This window comes from Ctenocephalides felis, unplaced genomic scaffold, assembly GCF_003426905.1.
Source record: "Ctenocephalides felis isolate EL2017-DRISC unplaced genomic scaffold, ASM342690v1 CF-g0.4_SCAFFOLD_01170, whole genome shotgun sequence".
Lineage (NCBI taxonomy): Eukaryota > Metazoa > Arthropoda > Insecta > Siphonaptera > Pulicidae > Ctenocephalides > Ctenocephalides felis.
The window spans coordinates 1913488-1929982 of NW_020537324.1; the positions used below are offsets into that span (position 1 = coordinate 1913488).

Consider the following 16495-nt stretch of genomic DNA (forward strand, 5'->3'; position numbering starts at 1 on the left):
CTCAGAAAGAGCAAGGACTTGTTTATGTATATAATACATATCGCAATTCTTTTTATGAAGAAAAAACAAATGACATGAAATGTTTGCCTTGGCCGTTGGATAATACTTGGCTTTACCAACTAAAAACATTTTTGTGGTATTTAGTAAAACAAGAAATAAATAAAAAAAATATAATTGTCGTGTGTAGATTATGATTGAATTATGTTATCAATTTGTAAGATTAGATAATACGGAATTTGGTTTAGTATTTTTAAAAGAATTTGATAAGGAAGCGATAAAATACATCTTACTATTCAAACATTTCGATAATAAATCTCAATTTTATTAGAATGGGTAATCTCTCTTTTTAAAACAATATTAAGAGATTTAAAAAAAACATTCATAGTTCTACTATAATAGGACATCTACAAATCCTATTTTTTATAAAAAGTTTTAGCGTGAAGAAATTTAAAACAATTTAATTATAATGAATGCAACTGCGTTAAATTATTAGATATTGTAAGTAACCAAACGATATCAACTAAATAATGCATACGCACTTATTCAATTAGGTCAGTTAATAAAGCGACCACAATAATATAATCAAAATACATTTCCATGGCAGCATTTCTCAGCAATGCGATGACAATTGCAATGGAATTAATCCACGTTATTGGATTTTAGACTACGTCGTAACTCTACTATTTATTCACACACATTCAATATAGTCCGTACATATAATATTTACGGGTTGCTGTGTTGGTCATAAACTTTTCTGAACACAAACAACAGAATTATATTCATACTGGCCATGGAATGATGGTGTGCGTTTGTGTGGGTAGCTGGAGTTGTTCATTGTAAAAAGTCGCAATCACGCGCGGAATGCGGCCACTCGAAGCGACCTGGGACCTGGCTTCAGGGCTGTTGAAACATTAGTTAATGCGGCAATGTTACATAATAGAAGTTATAAGTATTTAGTATAAATTAAACAAAAATGTTTAAAACTTTCTTTCGCTTAGCTTAGCTTATGGACTTCATTTTCCAACAGCAGTACCCTAGAATCTTTTATTATGTCTAAATCAAGAAGAAAACATTTTCTAATTTTTATATTCCAATTTTAAAAAAACATTTTTATCTCAAATTATAGTAAGCTTTATAAAACTTGATAATTGGTGCTGTTGTACAAGGTATTTTATTAAACATATTAGATTATTTTTTGTATTTTCACACGGTATTCATTTTCGAATTCTAGCTTAATTAGCGATATTTCATATAACTTGAAACAAATACTGTATTTCAATGTGTAATTTATTAAATAAAATTCTGTATTACCTAATAGTAATAGTTTTATGCCTCTGCGGCAAATGATGCCGAGTTCTTGGGCCACTCTTCGCGAACATAACTGACTGTCGAGCACACGACTTGACTCTATCATTCCATCATTCAATTGCTTCTAAATAAAAATTTATTATCAAAAATATTGTGCCGTAAATTTATCTTACATATCAGATGTCAGCTCTAAAGCAATTACTTTAGAACACTTAGTTATCAATAAAAAATAAAGTGAGTTATTTATATATTAATTTTAATAATTTTTTTTATTTTCAGGGAGTTGCCTCGGGGCTCCGGCCTGGCGGCTCGCGATGACCCTGCAAAGACGACGCCAGCGTCGCGGGCGGCGACGTCGCCGTAGCCTAACGACACCACAAAGAACTCCTCATCCTTCTACAAATCCTCCTTATTTACAACATAAGCCCCCTTACCAAAAGCGTCGGACTAAACGCTCTAAAAACACGAAAGACGCTTATAATTTTGTTCCTAATAATTTTTTACCAAATACTATAGATTGTAACAAATCTAAGTTGTATATTGTCAAAAAGAGCGTTTGTTTAAATTGTGGTTCCAAATTAATAGTCATTACCTTCAACAATGCGTACTCTTTGTACTGTAAGCGCACCCTTGTTGTCTCCGTCGGCATCAGGCCATGCACCACCGCCGTCTGGATCACGTTATTTGGTCCTCCGAGCTGGTTATCCGCCTACTGGCCTTTCTGGTGGAAATGCTTCCACAAATATTTCGGGTGGCAATCCAACCATTATTGGACATCAGCCTCTTTATTTTCTGGTGGAGGCGAAGAGTCGTGTCAGGGAGCTGCAGGCGCGCATGACGACGCATCTTGCCGAGAACGAAGGCATCAGTGCGGAGGATGCCGAACTATTCGGGCTAGCTGTGCTTTGCGGTAAGAATTAATTGATTATTTTTGATTCGTTTCCATATTTGGACATAATTATTTTGCTGTTGGAATGCTCATATATTTACGGTTTTGAATTCCATAAACATACTTTCGAATTTTTGTTGAATCTATTTTACATTTATCGTATTGATGGTAAATCTTTAGCCATGCCTTTTCTGTGAATAAAGGAAGAAATGATTCCAATTTAAAATTTGTATGTAGGGTTTCAACAGAAATACTCGTCAATGAACATAGAGACTGCTATATTTGAGTCTGACTACTACAATAAAAACTTACTTTTCTTTGTTTAAATTTATTATTTCATACGGAAATTTTAAACAACTATTTATAAAACTCGAGCCAATAGTAGCATACATATTGTATAACTAGAAATTCTTTAATTATTTGCATAATGTTAGAAATCCCATCGTGGTACGCCCACAATTTTCATCTTCGTCGATTTTCACTGGACAATCATTAGTTCTCGTGCATATATTTTGTTGAATATGACACAATTACCAACAAGCTTGTGTGAAGTAGGTTTTGGAATATTTTTTGATTATCTTTTGCCAAACGTATTTAAATTTGATGGTTAGCCATATACTTCATTTCAATTCTGATACGCAATGGCGCCTTTTAACGGTCGCCGTGTCTGAATTTTATGAAGTAGAAAGTTATCGTTTCCTGTGTGCAGACTTCTCTCTCTTCTTCGTGGATCAGGTTAGATGGTCAGTGATGACTATTTAAGCGTTTACGACGTCATTTTTCCGTCATAGTTTGCTGTCAAACTCGATGTACGCGCGGCGATATAGCTCTAAAGCATATATTGTTAGCGGTTGGGAATCTTCTTGATAAGAATTATTTATTGAATTGTCTATAATTTTAAAACTTAAAACTTCATGTTTATGATTTAGCATATTCCACTTACATATATGTATAAAGTAATAATTACTTATTAATGTTGTTCGATTTTGGTGAACCACCATGAGTGTATAAGAGCACTCTTTGTCACCCTGAGGAAGTATCATAGTTATTTCGTCGTAAAACATTTCTCTTGTAGAGTTTTGCGTACTATTAACGGCAGTCACATACCAAAGGTTTCATTTATTCGATTCGCATTCCGATAAAAATTCTTTTAACGGAAAGATAATATACTTATCTATGAAACTAATAGATCATTAATTTTAAATTTATATGCATATCTTTTTAAAATCTTTAATGTACTTTTTCACGTTCAAGGAAAGTACATATCTAAATACATAGTTGTGTAATATGCACATTAAACAACTTTTCAAATTAATACCTCATTTATCTTTAAAATTCATTATTATTCTCTATTGCTTTTAATTGTCATTCCATAAATATTATACATGTTTCTGTTCGATTATTATATTCCCAATTTATCAAAACTATATAATGAATTAAAAATGACCAATTTACTAACTAATATATAGTTAGGTAATGATATTTAAGTTATGCTTTTTATTCATTGTTCAAATGTAATGAATAAGTTTTTGTAATGCTCATATTACAAAAATGTTAATCTTATAGAAGCTTTTATGTACTTTCAACATGAAGATTATACATTTCTATACTTGCATTATTGAGAAACCTTAATGCAATCAAGTATTTCATATCACATGCAACTGTCCGATGCCGACATTGCGACCAAGGCACTATAAAATATGTATGAAGGAATAACGCATAATGTCAAGGAAAATTAAAATATGGATAAAAATAATAAACATTTATGAATTTTGATTGTTTTCAACTTCAATAAAATGTCTCGTTAATCTTCAATGACCTTTGTAACTTTTGTCAGATTTTTGCTTCAATGTTATATTACAGTATTGACCGGATTATAAGAATTAAGTACAAAAATATAATAAGACAAAAACACGACTTAAGGGATTATTTTAATTATTATTTTGCTCTATAATATCTGATGAAATGTATTATTACACAAGTCATATTAATGCTTACAACTTTATAGGTACGTAATTGCTTGTAATAAACCATGTCCACGTTCAGCAAAGGGTTTTAACACAATAAAATAATTTACGTTCTTTTACGATCAGTTTAAATCAACAATAAAAAACAGAACATTGCTGGTACGCGCAATCTGGCCTCTGTGTAACGTACTTAACTCATTACATAAATCAGCCTCCGGTGTTGGAATTCAAATGTAGCTTCTCGTAGTCCGCTCTTACGACTCCTGCGGTTTTAGTTTTTTACGATATTTTATTATCCTCCTGGCCGCAACAGAATCCAAATGATAATAATCCTTTTGATTGAAGAAAGTTTGTTATTATTTTTTGCTCTCGGCAATAATGTAAGCGCGTTCAGCATCAAGGTCCTCTCAAGAATTTAATTTTTTTAGTGGTATTTTTATGCACATGTTATATTTGGGATGGCTACTGATTAATTTTATTACTGAGGATATATATATATATATATATATATATATATATATATATATATATATCTATACAGTACAATCTCACTAAAACAGAAGGGTGCTGGAATACTGGTATGCTCGAATTACTGGATTATTGTAAAAAAAATGGGCATTGTTAACAACAATGTAAACAAATACAAACATTCATCTCATTGAAATCTACATATATATATATATATATATATATATATAAATAAGTCGGGTTTTCCTTCCTGACGATATAACTCCAGAACGCACGAACCGATTTCGACAATTTTGCATTCGTTGGAAAAGTCTCGGGCTCCGCAAGGTTTATAGCTAAGAAAATTAGCGGTGCATGGCATCGTGCCTTAATGCAAATTGCTGAAACTTCACGCACCGTAATTAAAAATTCGAGTAATGACATTAGTGAGAATTATAAGAATTATGCCTGCAATTAAGTCAACGAGCAATTCTTGCCGCAAAGAATAATGATGTACACGCACTGAATTTCACCATTCAATCAAAAAGTTCTGGCGATTTAATGACATACCAATGATTCCGACTGGTCTTCCGTTTGACTTCAAACGATTGCAATTTCCAGTTCGCCTTGCGTTCGCAATGACAATTAACAAGTCCCAAGGCCAATCGCTTAGTGTTTGGGGGATAAACTTCAAATAGATTATTTAGAAAATCATTGTTTTTCACATGGGCAGTTATACGTTGCCTGTTCACGAGTTGGGAAACCATCCGCCTTGTTTGTGTTAACGTCAGACCAAAAAACAAAAAATGTGTTTTACCAAAGAGCACTTCAATGAAACGGATAATTTGCGGATTCACTTTCATTTACTTAAAGAAGTTCAACTAAAAATCACTTCATTTTTGTAATCGAAATAAATTCATTACTGTTGTGTAATAAAATCAAATTTTTTCTTTTCAAATATAAAACAAACAAAAAAATTCTTCATCTTTCTCACGAAACCATCTGGTGGCGAAACGGAGTTCGTCGGGTTTGCTAGTTCAATTATATACATAACTATAATGAATTCGAATTTTTTAATACATTGGAAATACCAGAAAAAAATTCCGGCAGATTTTCAAAAAGTTGTCTAGCGCTTGCTGAGGGTATTGGTTTATTGGAGTTTTCGTTCTATCGAAGTGCCGGATTAGCAAGATCCTACTGTATATAATGTGTAAAATACATTTTTTTTAAATTTGTTGTAATTAAACATGATTCTTACAAAATATCTACTTATGTTTATAACTTTCATACTCTCACGACTTAATGAAATCTAACTACTTGTGAAAATCAGCATTTAAATGTAGATCCACCGATGTATTTTTTAATTTTTAGCAATATCATAATGTTCAATGAATACAATATAAACCCGATCTTTATTTATTCGTATTCCTATGTTAGAGAGATTCCTTTATTAAGTTTGTCAAGGTTTTAAAATCGGCTCCGCATGCCGGAGACTGGCGTGGCCGAGCGCCGGGCGTAACACCGGTAGCGCTTCTGGTACACGGCTTCTCTTGTGTGTTATGTGTTCGCGTGTTTTGTGGGGGCAGAAAAGATTTGTGCCCGCTCTTCGAATGCACGAGGGACGGAAGACGGGCTAGAACGGTGATGCGGAGACCTTTAAAATATACATGCATGCGCCGGAGCGCAAGAGCATCGTGACTTCGAAGGAATCCGATTTATTTTATGAAACCGAGATATCGATGCATTTTGTAATTTGTTAATCCGTTTATATATAACCATGTTGAGCAGTCAGGAATGCAACGCCTCTTACGATTAAACTGAAGTGATGAGAGGCGAAGTGTAACTTGATTTTTTTGGCATAGCTTAATATATTCAATATATAGCATTAAGTTATATTAAATATATTAGTCCCGTCATTTGGTGCAAAAAAAGGCTGTTGCCGGTACAGTACTCCGGGAATTCTGAAAATTGGTAATTTTATGGATTTCGAGGTGCTCTTTACGAAAATGAACTTTGCCACCTCAAATTTGAACGGCAAGTTGCCGCCATATTGGAAAAATAGCGTCAAACATCAGCTTTTTTAAAATAACTTCTTTCTGGCTGATTCTACGATTAAAGTATCTATGTAAGAATTAAACTAGATAAAATTTCCTACAATTCTTTAGAAAACCGTTTTTTTGTAAAATTGATAGTTTGAGAGTACGGCCGCCTCAAAATCTTTGCTGCTCTCGCCGTAGTATCAAATCTCTTCATATATGACAGCACTTTGAACTTGACCACATTCTCTCTAATAAATAAATATTTTCAATGTTAAATTAAGCGAATAAGATCTAGAAATGAAATAATTCAAATATTTTTCTGTTTTTTTGCTGATTTTTTAACACTTCAATGGCAAAGTAGCTATAAGTAAATAGCTTGAAGTGTTAAAAAATCAGCAAAATAACAGAAAAATATTTGAATTATTTTATTTCTAGATCTTATTTGCTTAATTTAACATTGAAAATATTTATTTATTAGAAAGGATATGGTCAAGTTCAAAGTGCTGTCATATATGGAGAGATTTGATACTAAGGCGAGAGCAGCAAAGACTTTGAGGCGGCCGTACTCTCAAACTATCAATTTTACAAAAAAAACGAGGAAGGAATTGTAGGAAATTTTATCTAGTTTAATTCGTACATATATACTTTTATCGTAGAATAAGCCAGAAAGAAGATATTTTAAAAAAGCTCTTTTTTGACGGCATTTTTCCAATATGGCGGCAACTTGCCGTTCAAATTTGAGGTGGCAAAGTTGATTTTCGTAAAGAGCACGTCGAAATCTATAAGATTACCCATTTTCAGAATTCCCGGAGTACTGTACCGGCAAATCGACCAAATGACTGGACTATATGACTTGTTTATAGATTATAGTTAGATATAGGGAAATGACTATGAAGCTAATTAATCAACATAATGATTTGATTACTATGATTCTATTAACAATGCGATACGCGCCACTCCTAGTTGAGGAACGTCAAATCGCTCAGCCTATTATAATGGATTCGGTCTTTTATCCGTGTTGCTTTGGCCATAAAATTCCTTCGGCGTCCGGGCCCGTACGATTTGTACATCTGCCGGCCACATTCCGACGTCGACTTGGCGGACCGTGGTAAGGCAACATCACCCCGCGGTCAAATTTGATTCACAATGTATTCCCGCACCCCATTTACACGCCTACGCGCCCACAAAACTGATGTTCTCGGAAAACACGTGCTGAAGTAAATGACAATGTTCTGGTCCAATAAGAACTTGTCTTTGAATTGGAGAATATCTAATAATAATTAATATGCTATAAATTTGAACATTAATTTGTAAATTTTATTTTGAACATATTTTAATTAAAATCACACATAAAACATTTTTAATAAAAATTCTTATTTTATTATAACGAGAAAACGTTATCAAATTACTAATGTTATTCATATTTTAAATTTTACGACATCTATAAAAAAAATTCTACAGACATTGTTTAGATATTTGTGCTAAAAATATTCAATGAGAACAGCGATAATTGACAGTCTGTCGCCTTTTGGAATGCCAAATATTTGCGTGTAACGCATCCACATAAATAGCAAACCGCACACATAGAGATCTATGCAAAATAAGAACGCTGACATTCCACAACACATTCCTGTGTTTGATCACTCATTATATATTTGAATAAATATTCCCACATATGGTTTTGCTGTAAGTTTTCGTAAACCATGCGCGAAATTCTTGGGTATAAAAAGCTTATGTCATTAATTTTATTTTATGTTTCTTGAAATATTCTCAAGAATTCTTAGCATATCATTGCAAAACTTTCCGTATATGGCGCAGGTATTTTGATGTGCGATGTAAGTTGATGTGAAAGACAAAACTAAACGATTTTATCGCAAATTAAAATCTAAAACTTCGGTTGTGAAGTATTAAAATATTAACTGAAACATGAAATAAACAGAAAATTTTTACATTCGTACTTTCAATAGTTGTATTATTAATACATTCATCATCATTTGTTTTTTAACTTCCCGTAGGGTAAGTTATTGTAATGGGCCGAAAATCGGAATTGAAAATTTTTAAATTTCTCTACCTTTTGAAGGTTTCTGAACGTTTTGGCATACCTCAGAAAAAATGGATGTGTGTGTGTGTGTGTATGTATGGATACAAATTTCCAGTCACGTTTTAAGGCGCACGGATCAACCGATTTGAATGGTTCAAAAAACATTCGATTCTTATTGATAGGGAAAAGAGCTGATTAGTTTTTGGCAAAGGCAGGTCCAGCCGTTTCGGAGATACGGTGCAAAGAGTGCAGAAAATAGAAATCGAATTTTTGAGAGAACGGAGTATCCGATTTGAATGATCTAAAAAACATTCAATTAGTAATGATTGGGAGAAGTGTTTATTAGTTTTTGGCAAAGGCAGGCACAGCCATTTCGAAGATACGGAGCTAAATATGTAAAAAATGGAGTTTTTGAGAGAACTAAGCGTCCGATTTAAATGATTCAAAGAACTTTCTGCTTGGCTTAACAAAATAATTGATTTTGGAAAAAAAAATTTTGTCCCAACTTTTTTTTTTTTTTTTTAGTTGTATATCGAAAATATTTCAGATTTTATTTTTAATTCTGGCTATAGTTCTAATATACTTTACAAATAATTTCAACTCTGCAATTCAGTTTATATAATTCTTATAAATATTAGACAATGTTACAATATTTAATCTATTTGAAAACATTCAGTATTCCTCGAACATTTTGTTACGGTACGGGAAGTTCCAGCAATTTGCCTTAAGGCACGATGCCATAATTGCCTCAAGACAGAATTCCACTTACAGCTAGTTACTATACAATTTAGCAAATTTATGCTATTTTTTGTATAATATTCATTTTTTTCTTTGAGATCCTTTTTTTTGTTTTTATGTTTAGTGTTGGCATCTCACAATAAAAAATGTTGAGGTATAGTTTTTTGTACGCTTTTGTTTATATTTTAAGTTCTTTCAAGAATCAAGCTAATTTTCTTATGATAAATCTCATATGGTAGGGTATCGACAATTTGGTCGCTAGATCTATATATGTTTCCATGTCACATGTGCCTCTATTTTGCGAAATAGTGACATTAAAATTCATGACTGTGACATATTTTAATTCATCCTAATAATGTCATCGATTCCGTGAAAGAAAGACATCGCGAAATTCCATTGCGGCATATCGGCAAAAGCGCGAAACAAAAAGCCCGCGTCCGTACGTATCGTGAATTGGCGAGTTCTCCTCAGAATTTTGTTATGATCCGCCGGCTGGCTCCGCTCAATCGGATCGCCGCGATTCCTTTGCTCCGGTGTGTGCGAGACTGGCCTGTGTTCCGATTGAGCCTTTGGCCGTGTGTTCGTGCGTCCGTCTCGTTCTCTCGTCACTGTTCTCGTTTGTTCACATTTCTCCTCAAAGCACCTGAGGAATGTCACAAGGGAGTCAACGTACTCTCTCTTCAACGGCCGCTTCGACGGCAATGCGCGACGCCCGACAGCACGCTGCTATGAATTTTTTTTACCATATAGCGACCTATGATATCATTTTGGGGGGTTAAAGTAATTTTAAAGTACTCCAACATCGAATATAACACCTCAGTTCTCAAAATGATACCTATCTTTTACAATTTTTTGATAGTTTTTTAAATTTATATTTTACATTCCACAATAATTGCCGGGATGCTTTTTCCTGTTATACTTTTTATATTTGAGTATCTAATCACTGTTTCAACATACGAAATCGGAATTTATCAACCAAAAAACAGGAAGTTTAATTATTATTTTTATCTTCGATTACGCACTCATTTCATTAAAGTTTATTATTTAGTTTTTGGTTGTTATATTATCAGAGATTTTTTTGCAGTATGTTTTAATTAGACAAATTAAATAAGCACGACAGTTGGCGTATAGAAAGAACTATTGTTGATAAACGACCATAGATTGACGATTTTTTTGTAAACATCGCGCATACGACGTATTTTGAAGTGCTAACTGTGTTGAATATTTTAAATAAACATCGGATTGAATTGAAACAATCTTTTTATTGCAGCTATGCAGTTATATACAATTTGACTCATGCATGGCAAGATTTCTAAATATACAACGGCAATTGTTTTGCATTTGATACGTTACTTGTTTATAATTAATGTTTTTATCTTTGTAATATTGAGTTTTGTTGTTTCAGGTGGAGAATATTTATTCGCCGATCCAGACAGCAAACTTTCCAAATATGCACCAAAAAGTTGGAGGGCATCACATACACATGTGAGTATAGACATGAAAGATATTATTTTTCGCATGTAGTTGATTTGCATACTTTTTCGTAATTAAAATATGTTACAAAATATTATTAATTTTTATTACATTTCGATTAGGGTTTGGACGCAAACGGACGACCATTGTTGGAGCTTTATTATCGAGTTCGATATTATGTGGAGGCACCTGGTGCGGTATTACGCGATGCTTCAGCTCGAAAGCGATATTACGAACAGCTGAAAGAAAACGCAGCGACGCGCGAGCATCGATATCTTGGCCAAAACCAACAAGATCCTGTCTCACTTCTGAATCACGAAAGAAATCAAGGATCGACCAGTCATCTCGGACCAAATCTTCTTGGTCAGAATCATTTAGATCAGAATTTTCAAAGTTTAGGCAGTCAGAATTATCAGACAGTCGGAGAGAAAAGCCAAAGCTTTGGTACAGGTGCGACCGAGCAGGCTCTGTTAGCATTAGGTGGATTGGCGCTTCAGGTTGATAAGGGCGATGCGCCTGACGAGGGTACATGTGCGTTAGGTTACTTTGATCTAGAAGAATACGCGCCTTTGGTTAGTATTTTATTTATTACTATGTATCATTCGATTACGGAGAATGGAATTATCTAATAAACTCATTTTTTAGGGATTGCGAAACGCTTGGGGAGCTGCGGCACTGCGAGCTTGTCATTTAGATAATGCAGGTTTGGACCGTGATCAAGCGCTGGCACTTTATTTACGTGAAGCCTCACGCCTTCATGATTCAGTCAATTGTCATGTATTTCGAATGCGTGCATCGAAAATTGAAACTGGACCTGGATCGACATGGTTGTCTGTTGGTCCCAAAGGTCTTCGTGTAGCACCTGTAGAACGAACACATTTACTAGAACAAAATATGGAAGAGCACCAGTTTCCTTGGTCGAGTATAGCAAAATTAAGCTTTGACCGAAGAAAATTCGAAATTCGATCAGGCGATAAAAGATTAGTATTATACTCGGCGGGTGATGATAAGAGCAAATTGCTTTTAGCTCTTTGTCGGGATTCGCATCAATTTTCTTTGAAAATGGCTCCAAGATTGGTGGAAGCTAGAAAACGTGAAGATGAAGAAGATAGAAAACGTTCTTTGATGTTGCGAGATTGTTGCGCGGGGGGATATAGAGCACATGCATTAAGAACGGCTTATGGTATATATTTATTAAATAGTTTATTTATATTTATATTCAGTGTTACAATTTTCGATATGCATTTTTAATTTTGTGTTCTAGGAAAGAGCATAGGAAAATCTGATGATCAGCGAGTGTCAGTTATATCGAGTACTAGTTCTAACACGACTTCAGGAATTGTGAGTGATCGGGTTCATTCTGAAGATGAACTGGAGATCATGATTGATACACCTCCTGTGGCTGTCACTGCTGCTGCTCCTTCAACAGAAAGTTTGGCATTTGCTCATCTTCTAGACAGCGGTAACACAGGCAGAATTCCTCAAGATCTTAGCAGACAAACATCTTCTGTTGGACAAGTTTCTTTGAAGGTAGTTGAAAATAGCTATCTTGTTAATTTTAAATAAAAATCATTTAATTTTTATATATTGTTAGGACCTTGAGGAAACATTAGCCGCATTATCAGGCGTTGAAAGAAGCAAATCTCTCTGTGTTGCATTATCGGAAAAACCATATTCAAGTAGTTCTCCTAATTCTCCATCTGTTGATCTTCTAAGACAAAGTTTACGAGCATCTGCAGCTCATTTACGCTTAGAACGTCACAGCAACAATACAACGTCGATCTTGTCAACAGGTTCACAGGTACATTTAATCTTGATATTGAGGAGTCAAATAGATTTCAGTAACTTATAACCTTTTAACCCTTTGTAGGTTTCACAAACATCAGCGAGTCTAATTTGCCAGAGCTCACAGTGTTCTTCGAGTTGTAGCACTGACGTAGCAACCGTTGGCATCCCTGTAGTTTGTACAAATCGTCGAGCATCAGCCGCAAGCAGTTTAGAGTTGGGTTATAGTCATACAGCTCAGAACTCTGCACTAAGTCAGGAATCAACAACTTGCGTCGATTCAGCAAATACAGGGGAAATTGAATACGGAAGTTCAATTAGGGAAGAGGATTCCACCTCTGGTAAATATCAATTTGTAACACTTTCATATATTATTCATAATCATTAGTTTTTTTTAAATATTTATATATATATATATTTATTTATTTATTTTAATAGGGGTTTATACATTACGTGCTAGTGAAACTAGTGGTGTGTATACAATGGACAGTGAGCCAAGGACGGATCCTGCAGATTCTGATGTTACGGAAAGTTTGGACTATGGCAGTTTTCTTCCTGCTTCCATAGCCGCTAGCGATACGGTCTCTAGTACGGGTCCAAGTATCGACCAAATAGATTCTAGGCATAGTAACTCATTTCAAGATTTAGAAAAATCATTTGGACTGCGAGAAGATTCACTTCGACAACACGAAGATTCATATGCCCTTAGGATAGAATCGCCGAGATTGCGCGAAGGATTAAGAAAAGATTCGCTGATGCAACACGAAGGATCTTATGCGTTAAGAGAAGATTCCTTGCGACAGCATGCAGATGCTTTTATAAGAGAAGATAATTTTCATTGTCTGAATGATTCTTTCAGACGCGAAGATTCGTTTGCACAGCGAGAAAACTCTTTCCGAAGGGAAGAAAAATTTATCAAAATGCAAGATTCATTTGTCCGCGAAGATTCGTTTAATAAGAAACATGGGGATGCTTTCAGAAGAGAAGATTCCTTTGCTAAACAAAAACAACCTAAGGCACAAACAAAGCAAGATACATTTCCTGCTACAGAGGATCCATTTCGACAATTAGAAGATGCTTTCAGACCAAGAACTGATTCAACTGTGAGCGCCAGTGGATCTTTTCATGGGGACGGCAGTGATCCAACAGATGCACGCAGAGTTTTGCTATCAGCTGATGAATTATCAAAGTTAATAGTTGGCAAGCCAGATGTAGATAGTGATTACGTTTTGCTTCCTCAAGGAAGTAACAATGCTAATGCATCTGGGTACGCATATCCTGGTGTTTCTTATACAAAAGAACCACCCCCATATCCAACAGAAGCTCCTGCAAGATTTGTAACGACTAGGCCAAATATAAATATTTTAACTGCACATGCTAGTGCAGTCAATACAGCAGCCGAACCCAGTTTTACGAGCAATAAAACGTCATCTGGAGTTGCTCAGCATAGATATAGTAATGTTAGGTATGTTATCTAATATATTATTTGATTTTATTTTATTATTTTATTTGTCACTGATGTTATTCTTCAAAGTAGCAGTTGCAACGCAACAACAAGTACAAGGCCGCCACCTCCTGCATATCCAGACGAGTTGATTCCCCGACGAAGCGGTGATCAGTCAATATATCCGCGCCCTCAAACTTCAACTGGAGCAACTATGCTCGTTCAATCAGCAGCTATACAGGCTTCGCAGCAAGTCGTACAACAACCACCCGCCCAACGTTATATTCCAAGCCCTGTACATCATCACACGTTGACTCATCAGCAGCAACTGTATCAACATGATATGAATCAGCAACATCTGTATCAGCATGATATTAACCATCAACTATATCAACATGATATTAATCAACAACAAATATTTCAACATGAGTTTAATCAACAATACCAACAGAATATGAAACAGCAACATCATAGACAGTACCTACCTCCGCCGCCTCCGCCCCCTGCTCCGATTATTCCACGCAGACCTCCACCGCCTCCGGTGGCTGCAGTCGTTGCAAGGTCGCAACTAGAACAATTTCAACAACAATTGTACAGCGACGTGGATTATGTTATCTATCCATTGCAAGATCCATCAATTAGCAAACAGGTATGTGAATTTTATTTTAATTTATTCTAAACATTGGATGAAAGAAAAATATTAGTATTTATCAGTTTTAGTCACTTTCATCATAAGTAACCTATCTATATATATAATTATTTTACATTTTAGGAATATCTGGATTCAAAATTGGCAGCTCTTGCTGCTCACACAAATCCGCCGCCGTATCCACATAGACGCCAAGGTGCGCCGCAAACTGCTGCAACACCGCTATATCCTCACCACGCAAAGAGCCACGTTCTGTATCGCAGTGCACCATATTTGCCACTGGCAGCCTTTACCGCACATTCACGATATGCGTCTACGCAAAATTTAAGCGATGCTTACGTGCAATTGCCCACTGGTTATTCGACAGCAACTTTATACGCCGCGGCTACAACCAGGTATGAAGCTCCACCCCCGCCGTTGCCTCGGAGAATAGTAGGGCCTTCTTTCACCCGAGCTAGGTCTGATGATAATATATTAAATTCTGTTGAAACCGCGACGAGAACAGCGGCAAAGTATAAAAGATTACCTCCTCCTCCTCCACCCACATCCACAAAGCCACCAATGCCTTCTCCGCCTTTAGACAATTCTTTTAAAACGAGCAATTTATCCCACAATTCTCCTGTTACCCATAATAATTCCACATTGCCTCATAGATCCCATGTTTCTACTGCATCGATGCAAGGTGTTGTCAATACAATGACATTGCCTCATAAAATGCAACAACCTGTGATAACATCATCTATTAAGACATCAGTTTGTTCAACTTCTGTAAAAAATACAACTGCTGTAGTAAATAATAATACCTCTCCAACAAAATTGTCACCTAGTACCTCGAGTGCCAAAGCAGTCACAGGTGCTCCACAAGGAAATGTTCCTTCTAATGAATCGAGTGGGAATAATGTCAATAGTTCTATTGATATTTTAACATTACGAGAAAAGAGCAAAAATCTAGATTTGCCTATGATATCTGCTCTTTGTAATGATAGATCATTATTGAAACAAACTAAAGCATTTGTTATGCCATCTTCAGGCACTAAATTGAAATATCCAATCACAGCAACACAGAAAAAAACAAGTGGAACAGGACAGAAAAGGAATCCGAATGATAAACTACCTGCATTGCCTGGCGAAGAAATAACACAGCAAATCACCCGCACGACTACTAAAGGTAATAATTATGTTTTGAATGGGCCTGGATGCCAGAAACATAAATCTGTTCATTCACAATCATGATTATTGTGATACATTGTGGTGAAATAATATATGTTCTACGTGCTGTGTGTTTTTAGAACTTGTTCCTATGATTGTAATCATGGATTTAAACTTTTGTATAAACTTTTTTACAATTATTACTGATATAACAAGATAAATCTCTGAAAAAATCGTACTACGTAATATGAGTTGTTTAAATTCAAGATTATTTGTTTAATCTTTAATTAGTAATAGTGAGAACTTTATTATTGATAATTTATTATCAATGGGCGCTTTAAGTGCAAACTCACTTGGGCTTCTTGCATCATATATTGTGCACAGTTTTAGACTGTTTTACCCACCGCTAGACAAATAATTTAATTCTAAAATATTTGATACTTGAAGGGTTTATCAAATTGATATATTTATTATATCACAAAATAAGTTTTTTTTTAGAAATCTGTACTATGAAAGCTTGAGGGTGCCATTGTATAAAGAACTCCCTATTTAATCAAGTTTGCTTT

At 34.9% G+C, this 16495-nt stretch overlaps 1 protein-coding gene across 1 annotated transcript; it reads left to right on the top strand.

The window, feature by feature from the left end:
• The first annotated feature begins 1789 nt into the window (after positions 1-1789).
• Positions 1790-16479, top strand: LOC113366113 (protein expanded). Its single transcript, XM_026607663.1, has 10 exons — positions 1790-2218; positions 10835-10914; positions 11025-11474; positions 11548-12085; positions 12167-12432; positions 12497-12703; positions 12773-13028; positions 13126-14152; positions 14225-14780; positions 14904-16479. The coding sequence occupies exons 1-10, from the start codon at positions 1909-1911 to the stop codon at positions 16011-16013; spliced, it is 4800 nt and encodes a 1599-aa protein (XP_026463448.1). The 5' UTR covers positions 1790-1908; the 3' UTR covers positions 16014-16479.
• The last annotated feature ends 16 nt before the right edge of the window (positions 16480-16495 follow it).

Coding starts and splice junctions, on each gene's coding strand:
- LOC113366113 (XM_026607663.1), top strand. CDS start 1,909: ATGCGTACTCTTTGTACTGTAAGCGCACCCTTGTTGTCTCCGTCGGCA. Junction 12,086..12,166: donor TGCATTAAGAACGGCTTATG/GTATATATTTAT, acceptor TTTGTGTTCTAG/GAAAGAGCATAGGAAAATCT. Junction 12,433..12,496: donor TTGGACAAGTTTCTTTGAAG/GTAGTTGAAAAT, acceptor ATATATTGTTAG/GACCTTGAGGAAACATTAGC.